This window comes from Heloderma suspectum, chromosome 3 (assembly GCF_057233095.1).
Source record: "Heloderma suspectum isolate Gila_16-S chromosome 3, 16-S_ref, whole genome shotgun sequence".
Lineage (NCBI taxonomy): Eukaryota > Metazoa > Chordata > Lepidosauria > Squamata > Helodermatidae > Heloderma > Heloderma suspectum.
This window is the reverse complement of record NC_139460.1, coordinates 178,774,397-178,788,825: the sequence shown is the minus strand read 5'-3', so window position 1 is coordinate 178,788,825 and position 14,429 is coordinate 178,774,397. Positions and strand designations below refer to the sequence as shown.

At 44.8% G+C, this 14,429-nt stretch overlaps 1 protein-coding gene across 9 annotated transcripts in view; it reads left to right on the top strand.

Moving 5' to 3' along the window:
• Positions 1 to 6,370, top strand: part of ZFAND4 (zinc finger AN1-type containing 4) — a 54,583-nt gene extending 48,213 nt beyond the window's left edge. For all 9 annotated transcript variants that reach the window (XR_014789290.1, XM_084845076.1, XM_084845073.1 and 6 more), the window contains one exon: positions 5,509 to 6,370. Coding sequence is in view for 8 of the 9 variants with exons in the window: in XM_084845076.1 (XP_084701202.1) it covers positions 5,509 to 5,756 (248 nt within the window). In the remaining variant the exon portion in view is untranslated. The remainder of the gene's footprint in view (positions 1 to 5,508) is intronic.
• Positions 6,371 to 14,429: the final 8,059 nt, after the last annotated feature.

Genomic DNA, 14,429 nt, shown 5'->3' with positions numbered 1-14,429 from the left:
CACCAACTCGTCCACAAACCTGCCCTTGGCGTGTACAACTGCCTGCAAAATCATGTTGTAGAAGCACTTTCAGTTATAGAGCTCTGGGCCCCTACACTCTGAGACAAATCCACCACCCCCTCCCTGCTTGAGGAAATCCAAGCTCACAGAAGCCTTGGATGTTTATTTTTTCATTCCCCACCGTTATGACATCTGACAGATATAGTTCATTTAGGACTCACACCACCTCTCTGAAAATGTCACAGGCTGTAAATTTTTGTATTTGATTTGTACCCCACCTTTTTATCAAAAATGGCACTCAATGCAGCTTACAATCACTGATAAAAACAACAGTAAGCAAATACATTAAAATGCAATTTAAAACAATTAAAATACAACAATAACAGAGTAAAGACTGCATCCAATCCAACAGACCCACTTATCACACCAAAAGCCTGCCTGAATAAAGTGGTCTTTGCCCGCCAACAGAAGGACAGCAGAGAGGGAGTGAATCGAGCCTCCCACAGCCAGGGAATGGCCACTGAGAAGACCCTCTTCTGTGTTGCCACCAAATTTGCCTCTGAAGATGGCAGTCTTGAAAGAACGGCCTGTCCTGGAAATCTTAAGAACCAGGCAGGCTCATATGGGAGAAGGCACTCTTCCAAGTCCAGTTCCAGTGCTGGTGTTTTGCCACCCCCACTTTAACCACCTCTGGGAGAACTGTACTTTCCAACACGAGCCTCTCCCCAAGCAGTACAAATGACGGAGCACATCGTAAGCTTATTGAGATCCACTATTGTTTGGCTCATGAGCTGCTTCTCCACTTCCTGGGACGGTAGCCTGAGACAAGGACCCTCAGAAAAATAGTGGGATCTGGCAGGTCGGATCCACATACATCCATAGCAGCATCCACAGGAGTCAATCTCTGATAGCATTGTTCATGAATGGTGTGGCCCACATCCCACACTTGGGAGGGAGCATTTGATGCCTTGTGACTAGTAGGCCTGGGTTTGTCTGCACCATTTGAAACCCACTTGGGCTGCTTGTACTTAAGGAGCATATGGGGCTGCTGGTTCCCGAAGCAGAAGTGGTAGCTTGTAAGACCAATAGTGATGGGCTCCCAGAGAGGCTGACACACTCTCTGCCTCTCTTTGCCCGAGCACTTCTGACCAAAGTTGTTACCCATTCTGTGACAGGTTCCAGACAAAGCATTTTTGGGGAAGGTGCAGTATCCAGTGGTCATGACACTGTTGCTGACAGGACACAATGCTGCTTAGGTGTACTTGTGATAGGTGGACATGCCGCAGAGGGGCCCCACCCTGTGGTAACCTCTTTCTGTAAAGCATACACTTTCCTTGACAGCCTGGAATGGGGAGCTATCCTTTGTAGGTGAAAGGGTGGGCTTCGGGGGACAATGCCTAACTCTCAATGGATGCAACAAGGGGATGCTGCTGCCAGTGATATAATCAGGTGTCACGTCCCTCCTGTCCAGCAGAATTGTCACCAACTTGTCATAAAATGGCATGGTTTGTGGCTCAAGCCCTGCATGCCTGTTATGGGTCGTTATTTCCTCAAACTTGTTCAGCTCATGCAGTTTTTCCTTGCACTGCACAGGGCTATGTGCAAAGCCCTGCAGTGTCATCTGCTTAGAAAACCATGGGAACAGAGTGTCATGTCTAGTGCTGTGTAGGGCCTCCTGTGGCTCTGGACTGACCAGAGGTTGATGAATTCACCTAGTTCAGCATCAGTCCAGATCCTGGGGCAGAGTCTCTGGGTTTGGCCTTGTTGGGTAGATTTGGAAGTATAGCGTCTAAATCATGTGAAGTACTAGTTCCCTCTACTCAGCACTGGTTAGGCCTCATCTGGAGTACTGTGTCTAGTTCTGGGCACCACACTTTAAGAAGGATGCAGACAAGCTGGGGAGGGTTCAGAGGAGGGCAACAAAGATGATCAAGGGACTGGAAACAAAGCCCTATGAGGAGAGACTGAAAGAACTGGGCATGTTTAGCCCTGAGAAGAGAAGACCGAGGGGAGATATGATAGCACTCTTCAAGTACTTGATAGGTTGTCACAGAGAGGAAGGCCAGGATCTCTTCTCCATCAAGCCGGAGTGCAGGACACGGAATAATGGGCTCAAGTTACAGGAAGCCAGATTCCGGCTGAACATCAGGAGAAACTTCCTGGCTGTTAGAGCAATACGACAATGGAACCAATTCCCTAGGGGGGTAGCGGGCTCTCCCACACTGGAGGCATTCCAGACGAGGATGGACAGCCATCTGTCAGGGATGCTCTGACTTGGATTCCTGCACTGAGCAGGGGGTTGGACTCGGTCCTATAGGCCCCTTCCAAGCCTACCATTCTACAATTCTATGATTGCACCTGAGAAGGTGCCTGTATTAACTGAGGGGCTTGTGATGATTGTGAGAAGAGCTCAACAGCGAGTGAGAATAGTGAGGCAGAGTAGTCCTGCTGCTCCTGCATTCAGGAGTCTGGTGAGCATGGAGTTTTCATAGCTGTTGCAGTTCTTAGCCAGATCTGGTAGCGGGAAGTAATGTAAAAGAAGCTATGGAATGGAGTAAAAGCAGTTACAGAATAGGTAAGTCCAGAGGCAGCTGCCAGTCCACTGGTTCCCACACCCAGAGAACTAGCAGGCATTGGACTCTTCCTTAGATTACTGCTACTGTTCTACTAAGTGCGGATGGCAGCACAAGAATTTTCTGAGCATGGAACACTGGGAAGAGGTGCAAAATGGGTACAAAAGTTGGGTTGTTTGGGGAGAGAATAGGATGCAGACAAAACTAAACTTGGAAGCATCCAGTATTAGTATCCAGTAGGGCCTGGGCACACACACCCAGCCCCTCTGGGCACTGGTCCACACATGGCTGTGATATAGTGCTTCTGGGGGCAAGTCTGACACGAGCGAAAACTTGAGACTTGCCCCTTCCAGAAACCAGCATTTTTGCTTGTATCATATTGCGGCTACATGTGGACTGGGCCGGCTGGGCTGGCCGCATGCTGACAGGCCCTATTGGGTACTCCCCAGAAATCCTTTCCTCCAAGGTCACTCAGTGCAGATAAGAGCAGCTTGGCCATATGCCAAGCACACCCTGCCACTATCATGGGAAGCAGTTTTCTGGGAAGCGCCGAACTGCAGGGAGGCAGGACAAACCCTGTCGCAGCTATTGCAAGGCAAACTTTGATGGCTGGGGATTGGCTAGCGAGATAGTGATGCAAGCAGAGCGGTTGGCTCTCTTGCTGCTCTTGCCAAACTACCCTGTAGCTGTTTAGAATGCATCATTCACAACCTACGATCCCAGGTTCGCCCAACACGACAACACATGGCTTAAACAAGGCACAGCCAACAACCAGTCATGGTTTCTCAGCATGGGTTGTTCATCGGTAACAATCCACACTTAAGCCACCATACTGGGTTCGCACAACACAACAAGCCACGATAAACCACGGTGGCTTGGTTTATCATGGGTTGTGTCGTTAGAACCAGGTCAATACATCCAAAATCTTGGTGCTGCGTAATCCTCACAAACAGCTTCAGATGTGACTACAACAGCAGCAGGAATTCAACTCTGCTACAAGTATAGCAACTTGCTCACAGACTAAATGGGGGGGGGGGGAAGCTCCTAATGTGAAACAGCCTTATACAGTCAGGGCCAGAAATATTGGAACAAGGATAACTGTTTTGGCAGTTGGCCTCTGTACACCACCACACTGAAGTTGAAAGGAAACACACCCAGATGGGAGCGAAGTCAGGACTTTCAGCTGTAATTCAAGGGGTTGGACAAAAGTGGGGCACTAACCATTCAGGAAGGACAGCCAGTGGCATACACACACACCCATTGTTGGTGGCTCATAAGTAATGGAACAAACCAACATTTCAAACTTAAGGATCGCCTTTAATACCTGGATGAAAATCCTTTGCAGTCAATGACTGCCTGAAGTCTGGAACCCATGGACATGGTCAAATGCTGAGTTTCCTCCCTCGAGATGCTTTGCCAGGCCTTTACTGCAGCTGCCTTCAGCTGCTGCTTGTTTGTGGGTCTTTCCGCCTTCAGTCTTGTCTTCAGTAAGTGAAAAGCATGCTCTGTTGGGTGGAGATCAGGTGATTGACTTGGCCAGTGAAGCACATCACTTCTTTGCCTTGAGAAACTCTTGGGTAGCTTTTGCTGTATGTTTGGGGTCATGATCCATCTGGAATATGAAGAGGCGTCCTATCAGTTTGGCAGCATTCGGCTGAAGCTGAGCAGCAAGTCGAGCCCTATACACTGCAGAATTCATCCTGCTGCTTTTATCAGCAGTCAGGTCATCAATAAACACCAGTGACCTGGTTCCATTGGCAGCCATACATGCCCATGCCATAACACTGCCTCCACCATGTTTGACAGAGGATGTGGTATGCTTTGCACCATGAGCTGTTCCTTTCCTTCTCCATACTTTTCTCTTCCCATCATTCTGGTACAAGTTCATCTTGGTTTCATCAGTCCAAAGAACCTTATGCCAGAACTGGGCAGGCTTTTTTAGGTGTTTGCTGGCAAAGGCTAATCTAGCCTTTCTGTTCTTGAGTGTTACCAGTGGTTTGCACCTTGTTGTGAAGCCTCTGTATTTACATTCATAAAGCCGTCTCTTAACTGTAGATGTTGACAGTGACATGCCTACCTCCTCAAGAGCATTCTTGACCTGGCTAGATGTTGTGAAAGGGTTCCTCTTCACCATGAACAGAATTATGTGGTCATCCAGTTTAGTTGTCTTCCATGGTCTTCCAGGCGTTTTGCTGTTGCTGAGCTTGCCAGTTAAGTCCTTCTTTTTCAGGATGTTCCAAAATGTTGTATTGGCCACTCCCAATGTTTTTGCTATCTCTCTGATGGATTTAATTTGTTTCCTCAGCCTAATGATGGCCTCCTTCGCTCGCAGGGACACCTCTTTGGACCTCATGTTGGGGGTTCCAGTGAACAGCTACCAGATGCAGATGTAATACTCAGAACCACCTCCAGGCCTTTTATCTGCTTGATTGATCATGGGGTACCCAGGAAACAGGCCACACCTGGCCATGCAGCTCCTTGTCAGCCATTCCTTCCATTACTTATGAGCCACCAACGATAGGGATGTGTGTGTGTGCCACTGGCCGCACTTCCTGAATGGTTAGTGCCCCACTTTTGCCAAACCCCTTGAATTACAGCTGAAAGTCCTGACTTCGCTCCCATCAGGGTGTGTTTCCTTTCAGCTTCAATGTGGTGGTGTACAGAGGCCAACTGCCAAAACAGTTATCCTTGTTCCAATATTTCTGGCCCTGACTGTATCTCATCTTAATCCTGACTGTCTGAAAACTGAGCTTCTCAAGCTGAACATTGTGTCTCATGCTTCTGTTTTCTGAAGCACACCTACTTGGAGAGGAGAGCCCATAATGAGGATTGGGTAAAAGCCATGTGCTGTTTGTAGATCTCACATACAGGGCAACATCAGTCACACAATGAGGTTTTAGAAGATGATCTCTAACACTTCACTTTCTTTCTTCAGATGTGGAAACAACTTCTGTGCAACTCACCGCTATGCAGAGACTCACATCTGTACTTACGACTACAAGAATGCAGGGCGGAGGTACTTGCAGGAGTCCAATCCTGTTGTCAGCGCACCAAAGCTTCCTAAAATCTAAGCATGGATCTATAGCATGCAAATGTCTGCTGGAGGAGCACTATTACACTGAGCGAAGCAGCAACGGGTTGCTTTTCTTTTGCTGTGCTCCAAATCTAAAGATTGCCAAGTAACACAAAATCCTATGAGGCTGCATAATACTGAAGAATAATGCAAACACTCTAGCTGACACCTTTTATTCTTTAGCGAATCAAAAATTTTAAAAGTAGTTTTTGAAAATGTACATTCTGATTTAACTATTATTATATCTCTTGTGTTAAGTGTTTTATATCTGAAAATCTCTTTCACTAGACAAGTCTTTTAAAAGATGCACTTTACTAAGTTTTAATACATATTTTATAATGAGACTTGAGGGGGTTCTTTAATGAGGATCTCCTATGTTTGTCCACTCTGGGGTATCTTAACTTATTTTAGCATGGAGCTCTTCATTACACTGAGCTAACCCTTTCAGAGTTTAGGGCGCTTATCTGCTGCACCAGGTTCCATTCAGATTGTCATCCATATACTGTGTATCTAGTCTGGAAGTAACATATCATGTTAATCCCAATATTTCTTATCTGGCAGATTTTTTTATATAAAAAAGAAAGTTTATCTTGTCATTAAAAAGAAGAAACCACTTATTTTACCTTTTGTAAAATAAAAAAAATAACTTTACAACTTTGTTAAAAATGTTGAGTGATATTACCAGGAAAAAAATCTAATAAATATTAATTTTTCATGCAGTTACAAACAGAGCAACTGGCTTACTGTTTTACAGGATGCTAACAATAGGACCCAGATTTAGGCACATGCAGCTGGGCTGGTGAAAGCGGAATTCTTTGTCTCTACCTCCCCATGGCAGCCACTCCAGCCCCCTGAAAATTCTACACAGATGGTCAGAGGACCCTGCGGAATGGAGTTTGCAGGGGGCAGTGGAATCTTTGAAACCAGGAAGAAGCACCTGCCAGGCGCAGAGCCCTTCTGGCCACGGAAGGCAGATTATGGTTAAAACATAAAGGCCGGCAAATAAGAATGTTGAGGATGTGCTAGAAGAGGGCTCCCTCTCACTGTTGCCATTCTGCCAGCTACTGATGTAAGCAACACACTGGCCTGGGTCAACTCACAGGAGGACTGTACTAGCAAAACAATAAGGCTCAGGTGCCTCATAAGGCAATACAGGACCAGGACAACGTGGGGTATCTTTGCTGGTCCCAGGCACTCCATTCCCCCCATCTAGATTTGGGCCTGAAATGTCAAGTAAAAGTGTGGGTGCATGGAGGGTAAGTTGCCAGCAAGCACAATTTCTGACATTGCACATCATCACTGATCAGCCTCAGCTTTGCATTTTCTGTCCTTCTCAAGATTGAGCCAACATGAAATAGCCTTAACTTTGGTCTTTGAAACTGGCAGGTATTTTTTTTTTTCACTGAATTTCCTTGTTTTGAAAAGCAGTTATCTCCCCAACGTATTTGCTTTTAGATTTGCCACTCTGGGCACCCTCATGTACCAAAAAAAATTTGTATTATTTAATACAAAATATTAAATAATAAGCGTGTGGGTTTAGGAACAGGGCTCATTCATTGAAAGCCAAAGCATATGACAGCTTCCTAATCTTTGCACCTAGACTACCATACAGATGTTCAAATATCCTTTATTTCCCAAAGGCACTCAAAACAGCCTTCAGCTTGCATGCTTCTCCTTTCCATCTCCTCCACTTTTGCACCTCCAAGTAGGAGATTAGCATGTTTCAGTCATAATCAAACTATAGTTCCCCACAGACATCACTTTAAATACCAGTCTAGCAGAGTAAGGTGCAGGGCTCTGATTCGGATCATGACCCTAATGTGAGAAGCAAGGAGGCTTTTACGATCTGGATCAGGTCCCCTGCACCTACTCTATAGTAAAAATGAACTAAAGACACAGCTGCTAGACACAGATTTAAAGTAATGTGTGTTTTGGCCCTCAGCTGCATTTCTGAAACAGCTGCTGGTGGAGGGAGGAAACAATCTTAGGCAGGATTTCATGCTATTTCTAAATCAGGCCTTTTTCATGTGAGAAATGTGGGTTTGGTTTTCACTTTTTTTTGCTCGCTCCTCCTCCAAACACTAGGTAATGCTACCTAAAGTGGCTTCAACTGACATTAATTACATAGACCAGCGTCCCCTCAAATATAATTTCACTCTCTCCTCCTTCCCCCATTTAAAAAAAAGGGAGAGGTATTCATAACCAATCCACACACGCTAAAGGTAGACATTTCTCTCTTCTCCCTGCCCCTGATTAAATGTAGAACTGTGGCATTTAAGTGTCCCCTCCTTGCCCCTGGCACAGTAGATTGACCTATGATACCTTGGCACAGTGTTTCTCTTTTCAGAGGGGGAGTGATGAAAGAAAAATAATTTCTGACACATGCACCGCAGTGTATTTTGCAATCCCTTCCCCCCCCCCCTTTAAACCAACACATTTATTAGCTGGGGATTAAACAGTGCGATCCTATCCTTATCTACTCAGAAGTAAGTCCCACTGTTTTAAACAATATACGCACAGGCAAGTGTGTATTATATATGGACTGCATCTTGAATCTATGACTCCACCCTTTCCCTCTCCCCACCACACCCAAAAGAAAGAAAGGCATGAGAGACCTTTTAAAACGTTGTTGCCATTTTTAAACAGCACACATTTGGGTCTTTGTGAGAAACTCTCATTTTCAGAAAGTAAACGCAAGTCTTCCTTTGTTCCTGTACGTGTGTGTGCGCACGCGCGCGCCATCTTTTCCTTCCTCGTTCTTGCGATCTGAGGTATATTGGCTCTGACCAGAGAGGAGCTTTGGACCTTTTCAAGAGAAAATGAATGTTGTCCTTCCTTTTCTGTTTTTTCTAAACCAAGATGTTTCTTGGTTGGGGATTAAGGCTGCAATATTATACCCACTGCACAAAGAGTGAAACAAATTCTGAAACGACATGCATAGATGTCTACTGTTAAACTATGATTCCCCCCTCCCCAAATTACAGCATCAGTCTTTAAAACCTCTGTGGCTGACATTCAGTAACACATCTTTATAAAGCTAAAAGAATTCATTTAAAGATAATTTGGGGGAAAGGAGAAAGTGAAACTAAACTCAAACCAGAAACACTTGCAATACATAGAAATATACTAGCAGGAAGGAACAGATACACGTGAGAAGACCTGTACCAGTATTTATTCAAAGCACTGACTTACTTTAAAATATCCCAGTCTACTTTTCTATCCTCTGCTTGCTCAGTACATACCCAGTAAATGTCCCAGCTGGTAATTCTCCCAGTAAAGATTCCAGGTAAACTAGGCAGCCATTTTTTTTAATGGGATGGCCATTTTGGTTCTCCCTGAAACTCCAGAAAACACGGCATGATAGGGAAAACAAAATGGCCACAGCAAAGGAAACAAGGTCTAGCAAGGCTGCAGGATGTTGTCCCTTCCCCCTCATAATTCTGAACCAACAGTGGATAGGTGCTATTGATTCTGCTCGGATTTATGGCAAGTCCCATTGGCTCTCATTACCTGTTAAAAAGCTTTTTTTTTAAATGGAATTTTTAAAGAAGTATTCCACCAACCCCAATACATAAGGAATAGGAGATCATCAATATTTTAAATAACTTTGGTTTTTTCACAAATATAGGGCAAAGGAAGTCGGCAATATAAATTAGACACTTCTGACAGGGAGTTTCTCTCTCTCTTTAAACTTTGTTTTCTCCCTCAATAGTTCCCCAACTGATCTGAAATTTTCAGGGTATGTAGAACCAGCACCTCTTACTGATACAAGTAAATTTCTAAAAGATTGGTGAAACTGTGCCAATCTTAATGAAAGAACAACCACCCCACCCCCATTACCATTTTACATGGTAGAATTTTTTTTTTCTTTTTTACTAAGGGGCCTTAAGGCAGAAGTAAAACTATATGGGCAAAGTTGGATCTAAGATGGAAAATTAAAAATGTATGTGAGAACTATTTTCTATATAGAACATGAAGAGATTGGGGAACTTTCAAAGAAGTAAAAAGAAATAGGCATATACTTTTTATCATCATCAGAATATACCAGATTTATTGGAATGATGACCAACTTGAAATTTTTATTTAGATATTTGGCATTTTCCAAGTAGCAGTAGCTGACCTAATCATAAAATCACACATACAAGAAGATTTGTGAAGAAATATAAACCGTTTTAGAAGCATGGCAGTGCCCATAAAGAATGGACAGGAGCAAATTAAAAGGTTTTAAGTGAAAGATTGCATGTGTACTAAATTACATGTGCTTCAGTACAATGTTAAAACAGCAAAACACAACGGTATGCTTTAAAAGAGATACACAACTTCAAATAAGACATTCGCTAAGACTCGGAGGGACCAATCCTATGGCCGCTAGTCAGCGGCTAGACGGCCATAGGATATCTTGTTTTCCAGGAACTGACCTCAGAGCCCACGCTCTGGTGTTGGTTCCCGGAGAAACGACCTCCGCCCCCCTTCCACGCTGCCTCACAGCCAGAGTGGAGAAGCCCTGTGCTCCACGCTCGCAAGAGGAGTGCAGAGTGGCCGAAACAGGGCATGCCATGGCAGGGAAGGCGGAAATGCCAGTATAGGCCATCCAGTGTGTCGCCAGCAGCTTCCTCCCCCACTCTGTGCTCCTGCAGCTAGACAGCCGCAATTGGCTGTCTAGCCAAAACAGCAGGGCAGGAGGAGCGCGGAGGTAACGATCCCCTCTGTGTTTCTCCTGCATTGGATAGGCAGTTGCCTCCAAGTTTGGAGGCGGCCACCTATCTGCATAGGATTGAGCCCTAAGATTCTATAGCCAACCTTCTCCATCATACCAGCTTATTGTATAAACATGAATGGCACATACGTGGTAATGGAAAATCAGCTGTTACAGTTCTCTGCAGTAAGTTACAAGAGAAATGCGACAACAGGTGCGAATTGCAGAACAAAAAATAAAAAGAATGCACAGTAAGCATTATAGAGTTCATTGTATGGATCTGGACTAGTGCCTGAGCAGGGAATGGAGCTGATTTATCAAAACCTCAGGATGGTGATGGAAGCCTACAACCCTGTGCTTGTAAAGAATGCCTTCAAAGGAGCACTTACTACTGTTATCCCACTTTTGTTACATAATTTTTATTACATTATTATTCACTCTTCCACCAAGGATTTCAGAGCAAGCCGTTTTAGTCTCACAACCTTTTGAAGGAGGTTAGGCTGAGATACAATAACTGGCACAAGTGAGCTTAATGGCTGTGTGGGGATCGGAGCCCATTTCTTCCTGGTCAAAGTCTGGCACTATCCAATGCAAGCCATACTGGGTTGCAACTCCTGACTGCCATCCATCAGAAGCAGCACTTTATTTTTATTTTCTCCTGGGATAAAATGCGTGCTATCAAACAGAGATTCACATTATTTTAATTACCTATCAGTAAAAGACTCTCCACTATTGCTGGTTTTATCCTGTGTTTTTTTTATTTTTTGCTTTAATGTTTGTACTGTAATGTTTAATGTTTGTACTGGTGTATTGTACACCACCTAGAAAACTTCATTTATTGGGCAGTTTAAAAGTACAGTAAGGGAGCAATCCTATGGCCGCTAGACAGCGGCTAGACGGCCATGGGATATGCTGTTTTCTGGGAACCGACCTTAGAGCCCACGCTCCGAGGTCGGTTCACGGAAAACTGACCTCCCCGCATTTCCGCGCTGCCTCACAGGCAGCACGGAACAGTCCTGTCCTCTGCACCCACAAGAGGAGTGCGGAGGGGCCGGAAAGGGGCAGGGCTGGGGGCATTCTGGGGCAGGGAGATCATAGCTGCCTGTATGACACATCCAATGTGTTGTGCAGCAGCCTCCTCCCTCGCTCAGCCCTCCCACGGCTAGACAGCCGCAATTGGCTGTCTAGCAGAAATAGCAGGGCAGGAGAAGCATGGAAGGAACGATCCCCTCCGTGCTTCTCCTGCCCTGCTTTGGATAGGCGGTCGCCTCCGAGTTCAGAGGCAGCCGCCTATCTCAATAATATTGCGCCCTAAATAAACAAAAATATAACCTCAAAGGTAGTGTGTGGCATATCAGACTAAAGGAATTATGACAGCATACTAGAAAACTACTTCCATTTTTTAAAGCCAAATTAAAAAAAATATGTGTCTCACTGGCATCTGATTTGGGGACTTGTTTTCGTAATAGCTAACTCATGGTGTCCTTTGTCATGTAAAGAAGGCCTTCAGGAGTCAACAACACAATTTTGGACCATCACCATTGGTAGCCAGCCAGGCATCACTGAATTCTGAGAATACTTAACACAAGCCCTGCTGGACCAAATCTAGTCCAGCAACCTGTTCCTCTGGGAAGCTCTTAAGATGGACATAAAGGCAATTAACTGATAATCTGACATCCCTTTTTAAGACCATCTAAATTAATGGGCATCATCACGTGGCAGCAAATTCCATAAATTATTTATGTGCTGCCTTGAATCTCCTGCCAGTTTCATTGGCTGACCCTTGAGTTTCAGTATTATGAAAGGGAATTACTTTTTTCTATCCACTTTTTTCATGCCAGTTACTTTTTTATAAACCTCTATCTTGTCCCCCGTCCCCTCACAGTGCAACCCTACACATATTTCAGTGGAACTTCCTGCTAGGTAAGTGCATATGGGATTCCAGCCTAACAGCAATCCTATACACACTTATCTGGCAGTAAGCCAGGATCATGCCTACTTTCCCTGTCCCCTCCCTGTATCTGATCTACACAAATTTGAGGTCCTGCCTATGCAGTCCTACAGATGCTCAGGTTCTGAACATGTGATCTGTACTCTGGGAAAAGGATACAAATTTCAGGTTTACACACATTGTGGGGTATGCGCAGAGTCCTATGCACATACAGGATGAGATTTGCTGGGCACAAAATGGGTATAGGACTATGCTGCACAGGCCTAGTGACACAAAGAGCAGAAGTGAGGAATGAAGTGGCTAATAAGGGAGAGGATATAGAAACAAGGCCGAAGCATGGGATCCACAAAAATGAAGGCTAAGGACTGATCTTGCAGACACTGTTCTTTAGAAGTTTCTAAGAAGAACATTTCAGCTAAACCTTTAAAAGTTAATACTTAAGTCTAAAGTCTGACTATAAAGCTTAAAACCACGAGGGCTCAAGATTAAGATCAAAAAACTCTGCTAATTTGTAAAGAGTGTGCTTTTTGATTCAAACCTAGTTATTCATCTTCTACTCTCATTTGTTTGCCTTTTGGGATCCATATTCACTGATAAGAACTGTTTGTCACAATTTCTTTTGCATTTTTATTGTAATCACCGTCTTTAGTGTTCTAGTGAAGCATTTAGGCTGCAATCCTATGATGCATCTGAGGGTGTCCCTGGAACTGGAGAATTTACAGATCTTCCCCACCAAGGGCAGGAAGAGAAGTCCGACACTGAAGAGCACAAAAAGGAGGTGCTCCCGGGGGGAGGCTGTTGATCCATTGGAATTGGCACAGTTTCATTTCCTTCCCATTGGCATCAACGGAAGGGAAACAGTTTAAGCAAGAAAAAAAAGGAATAAAACTGTTCCCTTCCACCTTGCCACCACAAGGCCAGGAGAGCTTTGGATAAGGAGGTTCCTCCACCTTTGGATCTCCCCACCCTCACTGAGAGGAACATAGAATCATAGGGTTGGAAAGGGCCTACAAGACGATCAAGCCCAACCCCCTGCTCAATGCAGGAATCCAGGTCAGAGCATCCCTGACAGATGGCTGTCCAGCCTCATCTTGAATGCCTCCAGTGTGGGAGAGCCCACCACCTCCCTAGGGAATTGGTTCCATTGCCGTATTGCTCTAACAGTCAGGAAGCTTTTCCTGATGTTCAACCTATAAATGCCAAGTTCTGCACCTGGGAAAAAGAAAACAAATGCTCAGTTACAAGATGGGCGATACTTCGCTCAACAATACTACAAGCGAGGATTGATCTCTCCATCATTCAAACTTGCCTGGTTTGTGACTCAGATGGCTGTGCATGGCTTTGGGTTGGAAATGTTTGGGGTTCAAACTCTAGAGGAGAGAACCACATCATATTTACCCTAAAGTGGAGATTTTATTTTTTTACATAGGCAGTAATACATCCTGAGAACTGGAATTTTTGAAAAGCAGATTTTCACTGCCTTTCAGTCAGCAAAGTTCAAACTTTAGCCACAGCTGCTCCCTAAAAATGGCTAAAACTTTTTCATCATGTTTTCTTTTCACATTTTCTTTTCACTACATCGTATTTACACTGAAAACTCAGGTGAAGTCAGAGGTCCATATGTTAAAACAATTAAGGGAGCAATCCTATTGGGATAGGGGGTAGACCACCTATACAATGCAGGGCAGGAGAAGAGCAGAGGGGATCGTCTCCTCCACACTTCAGCCCCCCTGCATTTGCAGCTAAACAGCCGATTTCAGCTGTCTAGCTGTGGGAAGGCGGAGCAGGGGAAGCGGCTGCTGGATGACACGTTGGATGTGTCGTACTGGCATTTCCACCTTCCCTGCCCCAGAACGCCCCCAGGAATGCCGTTTTCGCCGCTCCATGCTCCTCTTCCGAGCGCGGGGTCGTTCCACACTTCCTGTGAGGCAGCACAGGAGGGGGGGAAGGTCGGTTCTCTGGAAACCAACCTCGGAGCGTGGGAACCAAGGTCGAGTCCCGGAAACTGCCATATCCTATGGCTGTCTAGCCACTGACTAGCGGCCATAGGATTGCGCCCTAAGTTTTAATCAACAATTTTACAAAGAATAAATTTTTATAGAGCTTGAAATAATAAAACAAAGCTAGAGAGTTTGT